Source organism: Triturus cristatus, chromosome 4_1, assembly GCF_964204655.1.
Source record: "Triturus cristatus chromosome 4_1, aTriCri1.1, whole genome shotgun sequence".
NCBI lineage: Eukaryota > Metazoa > Chordata > Amphibia > Caudata > Salamandridae > Triturus > Triturus cristatus.
In genome coordinates, this window is record NC_140585.1 from 729,933,525 (window position 1) to 729,956,015 (window position 22,491).

General features: G+C 47.3%; 1 protein-coding gene across 15 annotated transcripts in view; it reads right to left on the reverse strand.

Annotated features, from left to right (window-relative positions):
• C4_1H12orf75 (chromosome 4_1 C12orf75 homolog) overlaps positions 1 to 22,491 on the reverse strand; it is a 358,071-nt gene that overhangs the window by 228,924 nt on the left and 106,656 nt on the right. Inside the window, exon 1 of one of the 15 annotated variants that reach the window (XM_085653208.1) lies at positions 373 to 683. The exons of the other annotated variants lie outside the window; for them this stretch is intronic. Within the exon in view, the coding sequence (XP_085509334.1) occupies positions 373 to 422 (50 nt within the window). The 5' untranslated portion in view covers positions 423 to 683. Of the gene's footprint in view, positions 1 to 372; positions 684 to 22,491 lie in introns of those variants that run through there. 15 annotated transcript variants of the gene reach the window in all.

The window sequence follows — 22,491 nt, forward strand, 5'->3', positions numbered from 1 at the left end:
AAAAAAAAACTACAACTCATAAAATACAGAGCCTACCCAACATAAATTAAAACAATGTGAATCATAGAGGTTTCCACCTGCATCATTCACAAAAAAAAAAAATATAACGTTTATACATACTTTAGTAACTTTTCCCCAAAGTAAAGAAACAAAAAAAAAGACAGCATTCCCATCAGTAGAGAGATCGATTGTAATCAGCGTTGGATGTATAGCAGGACGTCATCCACATGTAAGAAAATGCGATTCTCAGTGCTTCCCTCCCACTCAAGTCCCCATACTTGGGCATCCCTCCCAATACATTCCGCTAGCGGTTCCATTACCAGGGCAAATATAAGGAGTGAGAGCACAACCCTGCTGGGTGCCCCTACGTACGACTTATTGTCAGGACCTAGCATAGGACTCCTGTCCAGGGATCCATGCATAATAATTTCACGTAAGCTTCAGAGTCAAAGATCTTTTCAAAGTCCAGTTGGATGTGGGATCGGAGACAGAGTTCAGGTGGGCCAAGACCATGTTCAGCCTCTTGAGGAAATGCTGGGTGGCCCTAGTGGGCATGAACACGTTTTCGTCATAATGTATCCGGGAGCGTATCTGTGTGACCAGAGGGTTTGCCCAGGCCTTCGCAAGCAGCTTAGTCTCCACAATGAGTAATGAGTTCTGTCTGTATGATGTCTCCGTAGGTTGCCAATAGCTTTGTCATAACAAACGGAGGGCCCCTGAAAAGGATAAGAGAGAAAACACCAGGGAAGCAATCACAGCTACAAAAGACAAAACTCAGATCTCTCTGACCAATATAATCGGGTAGAACTCCTGAAATTTATCAAGATAAGTAAGCTTAAGGGAAGACACAAACCTGCGTAATAACAAAAAACTTTGTTTATTTTATTTGTGTTTTTATATTTCTAATTTGGACATTATTAACACATACAAAAAACAATCTCTTGAAGTACAGAACAGAAGACGAATAGTATAGTTAGATGAATCCAGAATTCAATTACATGGCATAATATATGTCAATATACTTTAATACGAAGAAACAACCACCCAACCATCATTTAGATTAAAAACACATACAAGTCAGTCATTCACTATACTCTCTTATACTCAACACACTAAAAATGTAATTAAACAAAAAAACAAAATTCTTTCAGATTTGATTCTACATGGTTGTTCAATAATACAATCATTTTAGAAGGTTAGAGTAGGTACGTTCTCAAAAATAGAAAAGGTCGTGGGCTGCAATAAATCGTTTTGATCATAGAACAATATTTCTTTCTCGGTTTACACTTTAAGACACAAAAGGTAGTGCCGACGCGTGTTTCGGTGAAACAGCAGGGATAAGGTGACACCTTCCTCTGGGGTTGTCTCTTGTTTCCCCAAGGTAAAAAAAAAAAAAGATGCGCCAGGTGGCAGTCTTATGTCAGGCGCAGGGAGAGGTATCCTCTGGAGGGACCAACAAACCAAATTCTGCTGATCAGTTGTATAGGGTGCGCCACAGTGTCCCCAATAAATGTCAAGACGCCATAGAGAAAATAGCATTAAACGAGGGGAAGAAAATAAAAATAATGCATTTAAGAAGTATTCCTTTTGAAAAAATAGTATCCAGAAAATGTACAAGTGATGGGGGCACAAGTCCAAGATAATACACAGGGCTTTGACTAGTTTCGGGGGGTATTAAAGGAATGGCTCTGAAATAGCTAAAACATTTCCTGGCGGATAGATCCCAAACAGTTATCCTGGGTCCCTATTCCTCGCCAAAGATGCCCTTGAAGAGAGGTGTCCCGCAAGGCTCTTGTTTGAGCCCGACCCTCATCAATATGTACATGTCTCCTCTGGCAAGAATAGCTGAACAGTTGGGTTTCGAGATCATCTCTTACGCAGATGATACGCAGCTCTTGTTCAATATCGGGGGTAACTTAGAGGCGGAAAAAATTCGCTTTGCAAATGGTCTGGAGACAATATATGATTGGATGACGGCAAACTTCCTACAACTAAACCCAGACAAATCAGAGATTATGTTACTGGGTAAAGCAACCGATGCCTGGTCAAGCGATTGGTGGCCAACTAAACTGGGCTCTGCCCCCACCCCAAAAATTTCAGTAAATGACCTGGGCATAAAAATTGCCAGGGCTCTGTCTATGAAAGAACATATCGTGTCTACATCTGCATACTGCTACTATAGCCTTCGGCTTTTGCGGAAAATCCTCCCTTATATGCCTACCTACCATCGCAGAACTCTGGTACAAGCCCTGGTCACCAGTCGGTTGGATTATGGCAATGCATTGATGGCAGAAGTAGGCGAGACCCACCTAGCTAAGCTGCAGGTAGTCAAGAACACAGCTGCAAGGATGATCTTGAATCAACCTACAGGCACCCCCTCTCGACCACTACTTCGAGAACTTCACTGGCTAACGGTGAAAAAGAGAGCTTTCTTTAAGATCTGCTGCTTCACCTATTCTGCTCTTAACAATAGTGGACCTCTCCATTTACAAAAAAAACTTTTTAAATACTGTCCCGCAAGGAATCTCAGATCTAGCTCTCAGGGTCTTCTGCAGGTCCCCCGTTTCCGTCTTTCTCGGTCAGGGGGCAGGTCTTTCTCTTATCTGGCCCCAAAATATTGGAACCAGCTCCCGTTTGCTCTGCGAGCAACGCCCAGATATGAATTTTTCAAGAAAAAGCCTAAAGCTTTCTTGTTCTAAACTTGCTCCTAGTCTTTTCTGCTGGTTTTATTTTGTCTAAGTTGTTGGTCTACTAGGCAGCGCCGAGATGCCCCAGGGTGAGTTGAGCGCTTTATAAACACAATAACATAACATAACAATTTGATGGAGCCAAACGATATTCCTTCTAGTATGGATGAAAAACAATGACGTCTATCGCATCTCGCGCAGACTCCCCGGTCCGCAAACAAAAACATCAGGTTTGTAAATGACCGCCACAGTATTGCCCTGGATATCCACGGGGAGCCGTGTCTCGCTCCCAGCCTTCCTGATTATCGCAAGAAGATGTGTGACTAAAGTGGAGTGTGATTTGTGAGGGTAAGAATTCTGCGTGTATTCTCGTGCTGTTGGGTTACAGTCTCTCTGTACGTCGCACAGACCCAGGGAGTCAGCCCAGGATGCCAGAGAGGATGGTCTCCTCTCACTTGCCCTATTATGCGAGTCCAAATGTGGGTGTAAGATGTTATAAAAGTCACCCACCCATGATTACACCCCCCTCCCCCCATCCGGGGTTGCTGCAATAACCCTTGTCAACTGTCATTGTGACTGCCGGTAGGTCGGGCGTAATGTATACATTGGCTATCATCCATGGCCTTCCATGCAGGTAGCCCTTAATTTAGATCTATTGACCCAGCCTGTCCCAGACAACCTCCATAACCACCCTGGGGAATGTTCTGGCAAGCAAGAAAGCCACCCGTCTTGACCCTCTGGTGAATCCAGCATGGTACATCCGATTCGAGCCCCAGCAGGCCAAAAAGGAAAACCAAGCAAGTGGGTCACCTGGAGCAGAAGGACAACCAGAGCCAATCTCATGGGCTTTTCTTAGGATAGGTGACCTCTTAACCTTGTCCACCAAACAGTTTACATTCCAGGACAGAATCCTGCAATATGTTTCACCCCTCGGGAACAGGCCTGCATGACAGGGGCAGTGAGTAAACTACTGTACTTTTGTGTACCTATACTGACCGAACTGAACCCCCCTCCTCAGCCCCCCCCCCCCCCAACAACTTAACTGCAAACAAAATTAGCAGATGTTGCGGGGATCACCATCCCTGCACCAGTTTCACATCACAGGAGACATGAACCCCAGGCGACCACCCTGGTGTCAGGCACCAGGACGTGGACAGTCCCCTGGTTGGGGTCAGCCCTCTCCAGCACGATATCCAAAAAGTGTCACAGTAGTATCCATCTGAGGCGGAGGAGTCTCGGTTCCGGCCTGAAGGCTGATGGTCGCTCTTTTGTCCACTGCATTTCCTCTGCCGACTCCTTCTCCCGGGATGGTGCCTCTGCCCCCATAGGGCCTGCAGTTGTTTCCTCTCAGTAGCCTAGTGCTACCCCCGTCTCCAGGACTCTCAAATAATATTGATTGATCTGGAAACAGCACCTTAAGTTTGGCCGGGTAGAGGAGTGCATATTGAATGTCCACGGCCCAGAGCTTCCTTTTAACTTTAAGAAACGATTTGCGCATGAGCTGCACCCTGGTGGTGTAATCCGATAACAGCATTACTTTAGACTCAGCACAGTGGATGTCTTGGCGCTAATGGGCTTGGCAGAGTATGGAGTGTCTATCGGCATAATTCAATAGCCGCTTAATTAAACGTCTGGTCAGGGCGCCAGAAGGCAGCTTCGGGGCAAGTGCTCTGTGAGCCTTCTCTAAAGCACAGCAAAAGGATGGCACCCCTTCCGGTAGACCTGCTTTGAGCCAGTTAGTGGAAAAGACAACCACTTTGAAGCAGCCTGCCAAGCCCAGCGCACAGAGATGAGACAGATCAAGCAAAACGCAGGATCACGACATCACGCCAGGGCTGTACAAGGACGGAGAGACCACTCGACAAGCTCACCATGATCCAGCACACAGTCACATAGCTCCTACCGGTCTCAACGATCAGCATCCAGAGAGTCGTCCTCTCTTACACCCATCTCACAAGACAGTGATGAATGTGTGTGCATGGTGGCAGATCCAGATAGACTGAAGTACCCGCGACTGCACATCCGAATAGTAAGTCATTCTGCCAAGCTCGTTCTAGACACAGGCGCATCCCTCAACTACATCTGCACCACCGAATACCAGAGCATGAACCCAAAACCGAAACTAGAACCGGCGGCAGTAAGGGTTTACACGTGGATGTCAAGAGAGCTACTACCATGTCTAGGACAATTCAGTACCACGCTGACATACAAAGACAAACATTCAAGCACAAATCCACGTAATTGAAGGCCCTGAAGTGGCAGACTGTCTCCTCAGCCTGCCAACGACAGAACACCTGAAGCTAGTTGAGATCCTGTACAAAGTGGATGACTCGCCAGACATTGTCATCAAGTTCCCGAAGCTGTTCAGCGGCCTAGGAAAACAAGCTCACTTCAAGGTCAAGCTACACATCAATGAACAAGTAACACCAGTGGCACAGCATGATAGGAAAGTGCCTTTCCATCTACAACAAGCGGTAGACGACGAACTCCATGATCTACTAAAGGCAGACATCATAGAAAGATCAACTGGACCCAATCCATGGGTGTCACCAGTAGTGGTTGTGCCCAAGAGAGGCCAGGACAACAAAGTACGCCTGTGCGTAGACATGCAAGCCCCTAACACAGCCATCGAAAGGGAGCGACACCCAGGCCCCCACATCAGCGACATGATCACATGCCTGAACGGAGCAACAGTCTTTTCGAAATTCGACCAGAACAAGGGGTATCATCAGCTCGAATTGCACGAACGATCAAGATACATCACCACATTCACCACACACCAAGGACTTTTCAGGTATAAGCGCCTCAACTTCGGAATCTCATCAGCTGCTGAGATTTTCCAGGAGGCTGTCCTGCGAGTCATACAAGACATCCCGAACGCTTTCAACTACAGCAACGACATCTTGGTGTTTGGAGAGACCCAGAAAGATCACGACAAAGCGCTAGACCGGTTGTGTCACACCCTTCTCAACGCCAACCTCACACTCAATCAGGACAAGTGCGAGTTTCACAAGTCGACACTCAAATTCTACGGACACATTTTCTCCAAAGAGGGTATGAAACCTGACCCTGAAAAAGTGTCAGTACTATCGGACACTCCACGGCCGCACGATGTCAGTGACATCCGCTCGTTTCTGGGCATGGCCAGCTACTGCACTTGCTACATTAAAGACTACGCCACCATCAGTTTCCCCCTGAGGGAACTCACTTGACAAGGGCAAAGTTTCCAGTGGTCGGCCACGTGTGACCGACCTTTCAACAAGATCAAGACAGCGGTGAGTTCAGCCATTAATTTGGCATATTTTAAACCCAAGCGAAAGACGGAGATCACCGTGGATGCCAGCCCTGTTGGGCTAGGGGCGATTGTAGGGCAATACGATGACGAAGCTGACCAACGCCACATCGTTGCATATGCCAGCCGTAGCCTTACTGACACCGAAAAGCCGTACTCTCAACCAAAAAAAGAAAGCCTGGCAGTCGTGTGGGCATTTTCATATATAGCAAGCACTTCACACTAATCATGGACCATCAAGCGCTGACAACCATTTTTGGGAACCCCAGGGTGAAGATGCCTCCACGAATAGAACAATGGGGCATCCGCCTGCAAGACTACACGTACACCATCATCCACAAACCGGGGAAGGCAGAAAACCCAGCAGATTACATCTCACAGCACCCCCAGGCTCTGACACGAGCGTGACACTCAGTGGCTGAGGAATACCTCCACTTCGTCATTGATTGAGTTGCCCACTGGCTGTTCCACTAGAAGCTATCATTGACGCATCTACAAACGACGACAATATTCAAAACATCATGCACCACGTTCGCACAGACTCATGGCGACACATAGAAGAACCAAAGACAAACGACATCATCAACACGCAGGAACTCATGGCGTTCAAGCACGTCAAAGACGAACTCTCAATCAGCAACAATGGACTACTACTAAGAGGTCGGAGGATCGTTATCCCAGTCAACTGCGACAGGGAGTCGTAAATCTAGCACACGAAGGACATCGAGGGGAAGTAGCCACAAAGTAAGCGCTACAAGAGCGCGTCTGGTTCCCTTCTAGTCCCTCAAAAAAAAGCTACCTCCAACAGGAAAACCCCTTCTCAACCATGGTTCACTGACTCACTAAAGGCACAAAAGCAATACTGCAGAAAGGTCGAGAGGAGATGAAGGACTAACTATGATCAACAGTCGAAAGACTAATATAAAACCTCTTTGGCCAGTTACAAAAAATACTAGAAGAAAAAAGCAAATATTTTATTCGAAAAATAGAAGAGGCAAAACATTCTAGTAAAGAACTCTTTACTACTGTAAACAAAACTAACAAAAATCTATAGCGACAAACAGGCAGTAATTTGCTCTGAATTTTGCAATACTCTGGGCCAATTTTTCATAGAAAAAGTGACATCAGTCTATGAGTCCTTCAAACTGACTGACAAGCACTTGCCTACACGGTCAGACACAGAACCCAAAGAGGAATCTCTCCCACTAAAGCAGAATCTCTGTTTCCACTTTTCGCCACCTTCAGTGGAACAGATTCTTCAAATAGTGAAGACTACTAAGTCCGGTGGCCTAACGGACCCTTGCCCACCGAAGGTAATGCATCTATTTCCTGAGCTGGTGAGCGAACAACTAGGAAGGTTATTCTTACTAATAGTAAAATCAGGCCGCTTCCCAGATACATGGAAAATCACCTCTGTGCTGCCACTTCTAAAGAAACCAAATCTGGACCCACAGGAACCCTGGAACTACAGACCTATTGCGAGAATTCCTTTTGCCGCAAAAGTTCTGGAGAAACTATTGAATAAGCAGCTGGCCCTTTGCCTCTTGAATACAAATGCCTCAGACCACTCGCAATTTGGTTTCCGAGAGGGACATGGAACGGAAACAGCCCTGCTCATGGCAGTAGAGGAACTCAGGAGTGTTCTGGATGCGGGAGGAAAGGCCGCCTTGATCCTTTTAGATCTCACGGCGGCTTTCGACACGGTAAACCATGATACACTCCTGATCCGACTAGCTGAAGCTGGAGTTCATATGTCGGCTCGATCACTGCTAGCATCCTATTTGTCTAACAGAACTTTCACAGTGGAGCTAGGAGAGGCGAAATCAAAACCTTTTAACTCTCCGTGTGGGGTACCCCAGGGGTCCTCTTTAAGCCCTACTCTTTTTAATTTGTATGTAGCGCCTTTAGCAGCAATTCTTAGGAATTGTGGGTTCTTACCTGTCTCTTATGCCGACGACACCCAAATAGTGTTATCGAAAATAATGTCAAAGAGACGGCAGAAACATTTCAAAACTGCATGATGCGAGTCAATCAATGGATGCAGAGTAATTGCTTAAAGTTAAATTGAGATAAAAGCGAAGTCATGCTGCTAGGGACAGATATGAAAATTTGGTCCCCGGAGTGGTGGCCAGACAGTTAAGGCCACTGCCCATCTCCGGTAAACAAAGTGAAAAATCTGGGTGCAATACGGTACAACAAACTGATATTTGACGCCCAGTCTAACAAACTGGCATCAATCATTTGGGACATCCTGAAAATAATAAGGAAGCGCCTGCCATTTATCCCCCTGGATTTCTGCAAAACGGTGTTAACAGCCCTGGCCTTATCAAGGCTAGACTATGGGAGCGCTCTATATTCTGGGATACAGGCTCAGCACTTAGCAAAACTACAACGCTTGCAAAATGAAACAGCAAGGTTGGTACTGGACATTCCCAGGTTTGAGCCGATTGCACACATACTAAGATCCCTACACTGGCTCCCAATGGAAAAAGAATAACATTTAAGTCTGTATGTTTGGCCTATAAGGCCCTGAATGGCAGGGGCTCTCAGTTTTTAAAAACTCATTTATGATTGTATTAGCCATCCAGGAATCTCCGTTCTAGCCAAGCAAAACTGATTCAGATCCCAAGATACAAACAGGTCAGGTGGAGGGGGGGGGGGGGGGGGGGGGTTTGGGAGGGAAAGCTTCCTGTTACACGCAGCAAGGGCCTGGAACCTTCTCCCAATCACAATCAAAAATATCCCTTCCATGGTGTCATTCAGGAAAGAGGTAAAAACCTGCCTGTTTTCCTCCAGTTAGACCCAAGTCGTGGTATTCTCTGCATCTACCCAGCGCCAAGACGCCCATGGGAAAACGCCCGCTTTATAAATTCTCAAATCAATCTCTTGACCAGATAGTGGAGACCACACTACAAGACTGCCCACACTGTCAACTAGTAGGGCGAGAAGAACCACACACTCCACTGCAGATGTCAGGCCTACCAGATGGTGTCTGGCAACATGTAGCCATTGACTTCTTCGGCCCGCTGAAGTCTGGAAAATACATCCTCGTCATCATGGATGAATATTCCTGATTCCCCATTGCTCACCAGATTTCCTCCACCAAAGCGACCACTGTCATACTGGTAATTGATTAAGCGTTTGCCACATGGGGAATCCCCACGGTGGTGAAGTCAGACAACGGGCCACCTATTAATGGGCAAGAATTTACAGATTTCGCAAGACACCTAAACTTCAAACATCGGAAAATCACTCCCCTGTGGCCCCAGGCAAATGGGATGGTGGAGCGATTTATGGCCACCATCAAAAAGACAGCTCAACAAGCTGAGCTAACTCACCGCGACATTCAACCAGCACTAAATGAAGTGCTGCGAGCATACAGGACTTAACCACACAGCACCACGAACCAATGTCCCGCCACCCTGATGCTCGGCCGAACCCCTCGTACCCGGATACCAACCACTGATGCTGTCACGCAGTCCAAAACTACGACTTCTGACCACGAAACCCTGGTCGAGTTGGATCGGCTTAAGAAGGCACAGATGAAGGAATATGCAGATCACCGCAGACACGCCAAGACATCTGACATTCAAGAAGGAGACTGGGTGCTGGTGAGACGAGAAAGGAAATCCAAAACAGACAGCCTTTATCACTATCACCCACTACAAGTAACAAGAAGAAAAGGAACCATGATTACGCTGAGTCTGGAAGCAAGAGAACGACCAGAAACGTGTCACACTTTAAAAGATACAACCTGACAGCCTACACCTGGACTCGGAGACCTGACTGGGACACGGACGTATCCAGTCAAGAAGAAAACAGTCACGAAGAACTCATACGAGTATCGGAGGCCCGTGATCTGAGAAGAGAACTTCCCCACAGTCAACCACGACCCGGCCGACAACAACGGGACATCCAGAGACCCATTCGACTCATTGAAGAACTCCGAGAGACATTGAACATTTAAAATACAAAAGGGGGAGATGTCATGTCGTCATGCCTGTCCTGGGTTTGCCCCAAGGTCAGGCATGGCAGTGAGAGGAAGGGGAGGAGCCACGGGTGGAAGCGGCAGTCCGAGAATGGGTGCGCGATAATAAAGACATTTCATTCAGCACTCCCGTGTTGGCCCCTTCATTTGTGAACGGCATTAAAGAAGCCCTCACTGCGAGGGCCAAGGCTCCTGTTTGGGTGGGCCAGGCTCATGTTTGGGTGGGCCTGGCCCACCCGGCCCACCCGCTAGAACCGGGCCTGAGCCCCACCCCAGTTCTAAGCCACCTCTGTCACAGATGGGGGCCGACCAGATCAGCCACACCTCTTGACCCTCTTCAGGATTTACGTAGTATTTTTTAGGGAGGGTTGGGGGGGGGGGGGGGGGGGGAAGAGTAGGCCTCCCCGGCTCCCACTCCCGCGGGGCCCACCGACAACACAGGCTCCACCTTAGCTGCGCGACTCCAACCTGACCCAGCAGCACACAACAGGGGAGAAGGAGAGAGTGGCTGCCTCCATGCCCTGCAGACTCAGCCTTCTTCACCTCCTCCAGCACCGCGGCGGTCTACAGCCCCCCTGCTCCTTCCGGTCGGTTCTCGGCTTACCTCTTCTCAGTCTCAGAGGCAGCTCCTGGGTTGTCAGGGTGCAGGCAAGGCTCTGGGATCCACCAGGCAGTCAGCAGCCCATCCTCACTGTGGCCATGCCCCCCAGCACCATCTCTGAGGAATCTGTAGCCGGTGGCTCTCCCATGTGGCCTGCCCAGCTCTCAGTCCTCCATCACTCAGCTCCAGGAAATGGCCCGTGGGAAGGGTGAGAGGGCATAAGGTGAGCTCCAGGCAGTGGGGAGCAAGTGGGCAGTCGTCCCCACCATCGGTCATCCCTAGATAAGTTAGGATACAGCAGGATGTCTGGGCCAGTACAGATCTAGTTTAAAATATGGTAGCCATCATAGGCTTCCAAGCCACACCCCATAAACACATTTAATGTATTTCTAGCTACTGAATCTGCCGGAATTAAAAGATTAACATTGGTTGACCCCAACCAGTGCAGAAAACATGACCAAACAATCTTAAAGTGATGGCTCATCCACCAACCCTGGAAAGCCAAAAATGGAGCCAGCAACAGCTACATCATACAGACCGGCATGCACAGAATTGAAGTTAAAAATAGAAAGCAAAGGAATCTTTTCCCTGCGCCACGGAGTTGTTAAACAAGCATTGGCATAGCCAATAGGTCTCACCTTAGAGATCTAATATGTTTTAGCCATGCAGCACATTATCCTGGGTGCTACAACGTGTACTGTTCTTTAACATGGACACTTTGACACTAATAGGCATATTATAGGACTGCATTGTGAAGTACTTAAAGTTTTTTTGGGTACAACTAATATTCGCTTTGTCTGTGCTGTCAAGGTAGTGTAACTCAGTTGTGTAATGCCATAGTTGGAGAGATTTGTTTAACTTATTATTTGGAGGTCAGATTTTGCCAGACTAGCTCGGCCTTACATAGTTTTATGGTTGATAACATGAGCAGAACTATATAAGGTGAAACGACATTGCAATGCATTAAGGACAACATGGTAGGATAGTAAGTAGTATGTAAACGACTAGCCCTTCTAAAAAAAAATCCACATCTAATTAAATGCCATTCGATGTTATTACGAAAATAAAACAAATGCTTGAGTAAGCATGTCTGACATCACCGCTGTGAATGGCATACCAAACTGCTGACAGATGTTTGCATTTGGAGGTAATATTCTGAATTGGACAGTTTACTAAGGTGGCATTTACTAGTATTGTCTTTGCATTGGTCATGTTTTATGTACATGTCACAATTACCCGTGAATGATCATTTTCTGAGAAGGCGGCTTTGCCGGTGAAATTGTATGCTTTTTATTGTGTTTGGATTTTGCCTTTGAATATAATTAGAGCTATGTAATCGGGTAACCAGAACTGAAACCAAATACAAAATATATGCAAATATATCAAAAGTACCAGAATGTAGCACAGAATGTAATAAGAAAATAAAAAAAAGAGAACGAATGTAATAAGAGGCCTATACAAATGCAAGAAAGAATGTGCTACAAATGTAAAAGAGAACCAGAATGTAGAACAACCAGTATTATTTCTTCTGCTTTTTTTTTTAGTTTGTAGTCGATAGGAAATGACACCTTTGTAGGCAGGGCCCCAGGACACATCTTGTAACAGTCGGAAAGTATCAGATTCCACCTGTGGACAAATTCCTGCCAGCAGCCAGTCAATAATGTTAGTTATCAGCCCCAGCTAAATTACAGAATGGATGTGAAGGTGAGGGCATCAGTTCAGGGACCGAGGCAATAAACACCACTAACTTCTCCAAGCCCTGTACTGTCAGTCACCCCCCCCTCCTCTGAACCCCCCCCCCCTCTAAAAAGGCAATGCCCAGAGTGTGAGGCGTGTGCCCAGACGTGCCTCCTGTGCTCACTGTGCCATGACACTCGAGGACACTGTTCCTACCGGATCCCGACGGATTTGCACATGGCAGAGTTCTGCTTGAGATGGCATGGTGGACCGGTGTGCTGCCCAGAGATGTGACCACTGGCTGAGATTAATTCAAGGATTTGGCAGGGGGGGTGGTAGCCTAACATTTACCTCATGGCGGTGCCTTCCAGAATATTCAATAATGGTACTAGATTAGGGTTATCGTCAGAAGGGCACAACTCTCCCAGACCTGAACGTACCTTTTACAAGTCATTGCCCTCAGGTGTGATAGCCCAGTGGTTTCCAGCGCTGTAAACCAAGACTACAACTCCCGGAATGCAGTGGTCTGGTAAAGGATAGCCTAGGACTGGTAGCAATTTGTCATCGTGCTACAGGGGTATACAGTAAACCTATATTCTAGGGTTCTAAGCTCTGGGGTTAAAGTCAGTCAGCACAGAGAGGTCGGTGCTCCTCCGCACAGTTGGCAGTTCGATGGTTGCGGGCACGCGCCGACGAGAGAGCGCTTGGGGGAGAGGAGGTGTTTGTAGGCGCTGACATGGTGGTAGTGGGTTCGAGACCAGCCCTCCCAAATATTTGCACAGCTAAACGCTACTCTCATAATGAAGGAAGACGTGAGCCCGCATGGGCCGTGAGACAGCGCATGGTGGCTTGGGTAACATGTCCTGGCACAAAGGATGCACGTGAGAGGGGTGTTAGGGCCACCTGAACGACGAACCGAGCCAAATGTTGGCATCTTCCATCGCTGGCCCCATACAGTGCATGGGTAGTGGAGTGATGTGGCAGCGATCATCATGGCATCTACAGTGCAGGGGTAGCGTGGTACTGGCACGGCACTGGCACCATGCAATGCAGTGGGGGAAGTCACTAATGAAGTGTGGATTCTGGGATCACAGAATAAAGGTGATACTGTAGTAATGGGGAAAGGACGCTGACACCATGGAGTGCTGGGGGGGAATCAGTGCTGCTGGCACTATATAGTATGCAGGTAGTACAGGAACAGTGCAGGGGTTCTAGCCCTATACAGTGATGGGGAAGTAAAGGCTTGTTTCAGGGTGCAGCAACAGATAGTGCACAGAGTCGTGGAGGAACATGCAGGGCTGTTGAAACCCACAGCCCAGGAGAAGTTAACTCTAGACAACATTATACAAGGACGAGGGGGTGGTGTAGTAACGGTGCAGGCATCATACAGTAAAGGTGATAGAGAAATATGGGTGCAGGAGTACTTACACTGCAGGGGAGTCTGGGCTTGGCAATGGCGTGGGCACTTTACATACAGTGCTGAGGAAAGCGTAGTAATCGCAATATACAGTGCATGGGTGGGTGTAGTGGGTACACTGTGAAGAGTGGGTCATTGTTTGGCAGTAGTGCGGGCACAGTGCAGAGTAGTGCAGAAACGGTGCAGGGGCATGGACGCCATACATAGCAGGAGAGGGCGTTCATGCCGGCGCAGAGTCCGCTAGCCACCCCGGTGAGACCGTGTCCACACGCAGACGGCTTCCCTCACGGGTCAGCGTAACGTGACGCAATCCCCTCCGGGTTGATAACTAGTTACAGACTAGGATGCCGTTTCATTGCCTGCATGCAATATTAAGAGCTCGCAGCCCTCTGCCGAAAGGCCTCATATGGAGTTAAATCTATTCCACAAATCTCTGTGAGTTATTACAGAGTACAACTGCCCCGGCGCTGCATTCCTGCGAATGAAACAAGCAAATAAATCCTGCCGATTTCCAGGGCTACGAGCGAAATGCACTCCGCGGAATGGGAAGCCGAGCTGACGGGATATAGAATTTCACGCCAGTTTGTTGCCTGACAAACGCGGGGCTTTGGGGCAAGGGCGGGTGGGGGACGTCGTGCCTCCTGATTGGAATACGGGTTTACTCAATCTCTTCCAGATTCAATCAGGTCTTTGCAGCGACCCACAGAAAATGAACAGCCCTCGGCATCTATGCAGTGAACACTGGCACCAACTGAGCAGGGCTGTGCACTGAATACCGGGAGGGGTGTACTGCTTGGAATTGTGCACTGAAAGTGGTGGTGGGCTTACTGTTCAGGACTGGGTAGACTGCTCAGGATTGTGTAATGAATACTGGGGATTGGCTTAAGGAATCAGCAATGAACGGGGCGGTAGGTGCCTGCTCGGGACTGCATAGGGGCCGGGCAGAGAAGGGGGGCTTCACTGGTGAGGACGGTGCATTGAACATGGATGGAGCCCTTGGATTGCCCACGAGAGCTGACTGCTCAAAATTGTGCACAGAACACTGGGGTCGAACTGCTCAGGAGTGTGCACGAAACAGCAAACTGACGTAACAGGATTGGGCACCTAACATAGCAGACTGACTGCTCAGGATTGTGCACCTAACATAGCGGGCTGACTGCTCAGGATTGTACACAGGTAGGAAGAAGATGGCTTTGGATTGCGCACCATTAGATGGGTGAAAACTATTCAGAATTTCGCACAATTTGTTAGGGAGAAAGAAGCCTGCTCAGGATTGTGCACAATTAGATAGTGAGAACACTGCTCAGGTCTGTACATACTTCGGTATAGAGAAGCTGCTCAGGATTGTGCACAATTATGTAGGAAGAAGACTGCTCAGGTTCATGCACAATTTGCAAGGGAGAAGCTGCTCAGGATTGTGCACAGGGCATTCTGCATTCTTCACAATGCATGGGGGGGTTCATCAATTGTGCACCAGTCGCACAGCAGAGAACATCAACAGCTTCCAAGCCCAGGTCACAATACACTCCAAAAAAACAAGCCCGGGAGTAGTGCGCGCGTACTAAAAGGAATTTGCACCAGGGCCAGCACGACCGCCATCTGTTTCCAATTAAGATAATTGGAAACAGGTGGCGCTGCTGCTCGCTACCGAGCTGCCTAGGCCAAGGCAGAGAGAAGGCTGGCCATGCACCCGCCTTTGGCCAATTGTATACTGTCTTTCTTAGAAAGATGCACGCAAAGGCCAATAGGTGTGATGGAAAAAATAAAAAGCACACGCACGAGCGTGTGGTGCGAGTTGAAAAGCCCTTACTAGAAGCCTCGCCTCGCAGCTCCTGTGCGCTGGCTCAGGCGAGACCTAAAAAAGAGGAACATGGGAGATTGTACAAGGTTTTCCTCCTCCACATGGAAGAAAAAAAGGTGAGGCTCTCACATTGAATTCTGCTAAAACTGTCCAAGATAAATGATTCAGGAATAAATATATAAGTAGCAGGAGAGTTTCACTAGACTCGAGAATACATGAATAGAATTTTAGCAGTTGAGAAAGGAAATGAAATCAATTATTACAGTCAAACATAACCAGATAATGATTTAACGCAATGTTCAAGTTATTTCATCGATTCCACTATTTATGCAGTTGTTAAGGTGTTCACAAAAAACCTAAAATACACAGTATAGGATTATATTATCTAACTGTTTGGCAGCGAATAGTGATTAGTCCAGATTAAGACCTTTTCAAGATGCAATTTAAAAACATCTCATAGTAAAGTCTCCAATGCCACCAAAAGTCCAGATGTTTACAAAACTTTTGGAAAGAACACCGTGCATTAATAATCATTTATGATTAGGAGATGATTAATTTGGGTGAGGATTTTGTTGCCGGGATTACATATTTGTATCAGGACTCAATGTCAAGCGTACTGGTGAATGGAACATTATCTGAGAGTTTTTAATATAGAGAACAAAACTGAACAAGATGTCTAAATGACCAATTATTTTCAACATTGCATGCAAGGTTGTGCCCGAGGCTATACAGAGCAAAGGAGGCTCCATGAAAAGCAATTAAATGTAGAGTTCACTGTTTTAATTTAACATGTGTTTTGATTTGTCGCACTGTTAGAACTGGGGGTCTCTTGTTGGCTGAGGTAGGTACCTTAGTACAAATAGGGACCCTTGCTTCTAGTCAGGGAAAGGAGGGACACTCTCAGATAACCCCTGCTCACCCCCAGTAACACCACACTGGTTTTATAAAAATAGCGATAGCTCTATCAAAAGGAATGCGATGAGACCAAGCAATAGAAATCCAACATATGCGTATTCGTAATATTTCACTTTGCTGGTTATTAGGCCAGCAATCACTTGTAGGTTCTTGCAGTATTAATGAGCAGTTCACGATGATCTAATGCAGTCCTAATGCAATGCTATGCAGTTCGTAATGCAGTTTGTAATGTAGTAAGACAGTCCTTAATGCACGTACTAATGCAGTTTGTAATGCAAGAATCAGGCAGTTCGTAATGCAAGAATCAGGCAGTTCGTAATGCAAGAATCAGGCAGTTCGTAATGCAAGGAATAATGCGATAAGCCAATCTGCACGGTCAACTCGTGCACCTCTAGGCCCCAACAGCAGAGACAACGGTCGTAAACTTAAAGGGGCGGCCCCGGTAATGCTGGGCAAGTATGGGCCGCTCGGGGACTCGGCGCGTCTAACGCGGTGCAGCGGGAGAAAGATCGGAGCACTCCTGTACTCCTACTGCACGCCTCCCCAGGCCACACACGCTTGCTGCTCCCGACCGGAGTCCAAGCCTTACCTGGAGGGTGCGCTGCCTCGCTCTCTCTCTCCCCCCGCTCGTCGGACATCCTGCTGGGCGGCCCCGATGACGTTTCAGCTCCGTTGTTAGGTGACGCTGTAGACAGACGAGGTACAGCACTGCCTTCTCCTTCATTGATGAACTTGGACAGATTCCTCTTGGCGAACAACGATCACTATCCCTTTCACCTTGCAGCTTCCTCAGCTTCAAGAAATCCTTCATCACGTTGCGGCTTGGGCCAGCGGCGGCAATCTTTACTCACATCCTCAGTTACGATGATGGCTCGGGCCACAAACCGCAATGCAGCAGCGTGACCGATGTTTCACGCTGCGGTGGCAGTGCGGTCACGGGGCACCTCGTAAACAGCACCACGGACCACACGGCAGTCTCAGGCGTGCAAAAAGCACACGCACCAAGCGTCGCTGGAACACGGTCGGAAACTTTGATGTTCCTGGGTTTCCGTAACAGGAGACCAGCTCTCCTCAGGCCCTTGGAGACAAGTTACTTCAGGACACAGCACACAGCAAAGTCCTCTCAAGCAGGGGGGACACACCACACAGCAAAGTCCCTTGTACTCTCCTTAGTCTAATCAGCAAACTGCAGACCAACACAGCCCTCTTCACTTCACGGTGGCTACTCCTCCCCCCACATCAAAGGCAGGCCAGCCTGTTGCTGTCTCACCTACTCCTTCCTGGTTCCAGGACACTTCCCAGACCCTGTCACATCCAAACGCAGACAGGCAATACACAACCAGGCAGAGGCACACAGGATGGTTTAAGATAAGAAACCAGTCACTTCTAAAAGCAATGTTTCTAAACACACAATTTAAAAACCATCTTCACGGCTGTGGGATGTCATGTCTCCGGAACTGCTTACGGCCCGCCTCACTCACACCGACAAACGATATGACAACATCTGGCACCCACTTATACGCTATTTCACTCAAATCAAACACTCTTGCTTGATGCCCCCTAGATTGCGGGCCTTACATTTGTTCAAAGACCCTCTGGAGCCCTTCTCTCGGGGTCAGAGACCGGACTCCCCAGAGTAATCTGCTTGGTTTGTCTGGCGAACCCTTTTGACCTCGCGACCACTGGCCTCCACTCTGGGCCCTGGCCCTTCCCCCTCCCCCAGGTTCATCCTCCTTTGTCCCTTTTTCCCTTCCCTTCCCCTTTGGGGGACGCACTCTTAGCCGTTTTCTTCTTTCTTTCTGTCCTCACCTCTCTCATGTTTCTTTTTCTGCCTCTTTTATTTTTGTATGATGTTCTTTGTTTTACCCATAGCAAAGTATATTAATATTGTCGCAGTACAGACTGTTTCCTTCATGCGGGCCTCACCTCGATTTGGAACTTGCTTGCCTGGACCACCTGTTTGACTCGTTGGCTGTGCTGTTGTGTTATCCCTCTATTGGCTAATGGAACTCTAACTTGGCTTCTGCCTTTTGGTCCCTTCCATAGCCCCTCCCTTGGGCATGGTGAGGGTTCTCTTTTTGATGCAGTCACTTGTGTTTTGGGAAGAAATTGTGCCTTCATTACATCTGTGTTTCGAAGTCTATGGAGCTGGGGTTGCCCTGTTGAAGGGGCCCAGAGTGGATTGCTTATTACGTAGCCCAAATTTTGTTGCCCTCCCGCCCTTGCCTTTTATTTTCTGCGACCTGTATAATTTTCTATTTGTTTGAACTCAAACAGATATTAAACAAAAACCATCTTCACAAAAAGAGGTGTTATTAAATTCTGGGTTCAGGCACACTAAACTCCATCTCTCCATCTTATGCCTATGGGAAGATATACTGGAAACGTGGGACACAGCATTCCCCATTCTGTCCTATGGGCAAGATGGCCTTGCAACAGTGAAAACACGAATGTGGTATTATTTCACTGTCAGGACATGGTACACACCTCAGTACATTTCCTACCTTTCACAAACACTGCACCCTGCCCAGGGAGGTACCTTGGGCCTACTATAGGGGTGTCTGATGTGCATAAAAAGGGAAAGGTAAGCCTGGCAAGTGAGTGCACTTGTCAGGTTAACAAGGCCGTTAACAAACTGCTTGCAGGCATTGCAGTGGCAGGCCTGAGATCTCTTTTTAGGGCTACTTGTGTGGGTGGCACAATTAGTGATGCAGGCCCACTAGTAGCATTTACATTACCAGCCCTGGCACACATAGTGCACTTTACTAGGGACTTTACTAGTAAGACAAACATACCAATTATGGACAACCAATTACCATAACACTTTATACAGGGAGCACTTGCCCTTTGACACTGATCAGCAGTGGCAAAGTGCCCAAAGCATCTAAGCCAGCTAAACTAAATCCATCACTGCATCAAAAATAGAGGAGGTAGAGGCAAAAAGTCTGGGGTAACTATGTCAAGAAATGCCAGGTCTAACACGCACGGATTGAAATCTCCTCTATAAGAGGTAAATAGTATTTCTATACTTTGGTAGCTTCAACTTTGTTACTATAGGCACACTGGAATGTGTGTCTTTATAGGGGTTCCTAGATTTAAAAACCCAAAGTAACATTAAATAATAATAATAATCTATATGTTGCATTTATTATTAATAAGCATGTATGGGCTTGTTCAAAATAATACAATTTAGTTGCATATTTATATTTAGATAACCAATTGTAATGCACTGGTGTTAGAAATTGGGGTCTCTAGTTTGCAGAGGTAGGTACCTTTGCCCAAGTAGGGGCCCTTGCTTCTAGTGAGGGTAAGGGGGATACACTCCTAAAATAACCCCTGCTCACCCCCTTGGTAGCTTGGCATGAGCAGACCGGCTTATCTCGGAGGCAGTGTGTAAAGCATTTGTGAACACATACAGTAACCTAGTGAAAACACTACAAATGGACACCACACCAGTTTAGAAAAATAAGTACGCTTTATCTAAACAGACCAAACTACAAAAATCCACAATACAATATTAAAAATAAGACTTTCAAATGGTAGAAAAAAGTTCAGTTCAATGCAAGTTGTAAATTGGACACTCTTCTCACAAACTACCTCAGATGCGTCACGCAAAACAAACAAAAGGGTCACAGGGAAGGTGATGTGTCAGTTCCTTGCTTCAGGGGAGGTGATGCGTTGGTTCCTTACTGCAGCGCAGGGGAGGGGATGTGTCTGTTCCTTACCGGAGAGAAGTTGATGAGTCTGTTTCTTACTGTGTTCCGGTTACGATGCTACAAGATGGTGCCTCGATGCATGGCGACGATGCGGTGAAATGCGACAAAATGGCGGCTTGATGCGATGGTCCGGTACGATGCGTGATCTTTTGCAGATGCACAGCAGGTGCCGCGATGATCTTCCCGACGATGCGTCGGAACCAAGCGTGGATGCAACACGCTTCTCCCCCATGGCTCGGCAATGCGACGGGAATTGGTGCGGATGCGACACGCTTAATCTCTTTGCGTCGATCTTCCTGCTCCCAGTGACAAACAGTCTCTAGAGGTCCTAAACAGCAGCAGGCCCCTCTTTGCAGGTTAGAAATCCCAGCAAGGAAATTCAGGTGAGCTGGTGGTGAAGACTTTGTGTCCCTCAGACTTCAGAGCAGGAGGCAAGCTCAGTTTCAAGCCCTTGGAGATCTTCGTCAAGATGACAAAGCAAACCACAAAAGTCATTTTCTCCTTTCCTTGGAAGCAAGTAGCCTGTGCAGGCCAACCCCAAACAGCACACAGTACAGGAGCAGCAATCTTCCTCAGCTTCTCCGGCTCTTCTCCTTGGCAAAGGTTCATCTTGATTTCCCCATAAGTGATCTAAAGTTCTGGGATCTGGGTCCCCCTTTTTATACAAACAAATTATTTGTTCTCTGAAGGCAGAGAGTGTCTGTACCCAGCAAAAACCAGTTCTGTTCTCACTGGTGCAACTTCCTGGCAGGAGGTGGAGACAGCATTGTTGAAAGCAGACCTGACGCAGGCAGGTGAAAGGAAATCTCCTCCCCCTACTCTAAATTCAACCAGGTCCCATTTAGCCCAGCCCTGACTCAAACTGTCAGAGCCGCAACCCTCCCCCAGCTCCTGTCACTCACAAGCCAGACATGCAATACACAAACCTAGCAGAGGCACACTAGATGGTTAGGCAAAAAAATACCTACTTTCTATTTTCACAGAATGCAGAATGTAAAAATCAGGCATACTAAACTTTATTTTCCTATCTTGTTCCTAGGGCTAGTTATGTTTATAAGATGTTATAATCAAACTGCCCATTCTGGCCTATGGGAGCAGATAGCCTTGCAATAGTGAAAATCGAAATTGGCAGTATTTCACTATCAGGACACGCCACACACACCAGGGAATGTCCCACCTTTCACATACAATGCACCCTTCCCACAGGGTTACCTTGGGCCTATCTTAGGGGTGACTAACATGTAGAAAAGGGAAGGTTTAGGGACTGGCAAGTGTGTGCACTTGCCAAGTCGACATGGCAGTCCCAGACTGCACACAGACTTTGCAATGGCAGGCCTGAGCCACATTTTACAAGCTGCTCCTCTGGGTGGCACAATCAGTGCTGCAAGCCCACCAGCAGCATTTGATTTCATTACAAGACCGGAGGCTACATTATGCATATTACTTTTAATGCGTCACCAAGCAGCCGCATACATCATAAAGAACAAGTTCCAGAATAGAACGTTAACATAAGGTAAAAGGCATGAGACCACAACAATCAGCCTCTTTTAAATACGGCTCCAAGCAGATAAGTGGATTTATTTTTACTCCTTATTTAACATTGTATATCCTTGTTTAGAGTTTGTATATCAGCTTTATTATACTGTTGGGCTTTCTCCCTCTTGTCTCTGACCTTTCTCCGGTTGTTTTTGGGCATCAACCCCCTCAAACCCTACTACCTCAGTCTATCTCCAATTTACGGAGATCGACTTTCTTGCCCCGTTACCCACCCCGAGGCGCTTCGCCTCCGCTATTAACTCCCCAACGAAAAATACTATCATCGCTACGTGTACGAACTGGGGGGGGGGGGGGGGAAGAGCCACATCCCCCGCTCACGGCTCCCCCCCCTTACCTCTGACTCCACTTGTCCGCTTGCTCCAAGGCTATTTAGCTAAGTGCGGTACTAGGGGCGGCTTTCTCCCGCTCCCGTCGCGATCGTGATGGCATTCTTTTACCTTCACCTCGGCATTTGGGCAATTAGAGGAGTGCACCCTGGCAACGAGCGCACAGCGCTCCCGCGTTGCCAAGGTGCTTTCCTCACCATTGCACCACGGAGACTGCTGAATCGTTCGCTCGAGCAATTTGACAGTTGCTCGACCGGCGATCAGCTGATTTTCTCCGCTTTTCACCCACTCTTCCCTAATAAGAAGCTATTGGTCTATATTTTATGCTAAATAGCATACAGAATATCACTCTTCCCTAAAAAGAAGCTATTGGTCTATATTTTATGCTAAATAGCATACAGAATATCAATATTCACATAACCTTATGTGATATATCTCTATATTTATGTATATAGTGAGTTAATTTAAAATGTATATGTTTATATATATTTATATATTTCTTCTGACTTACCTT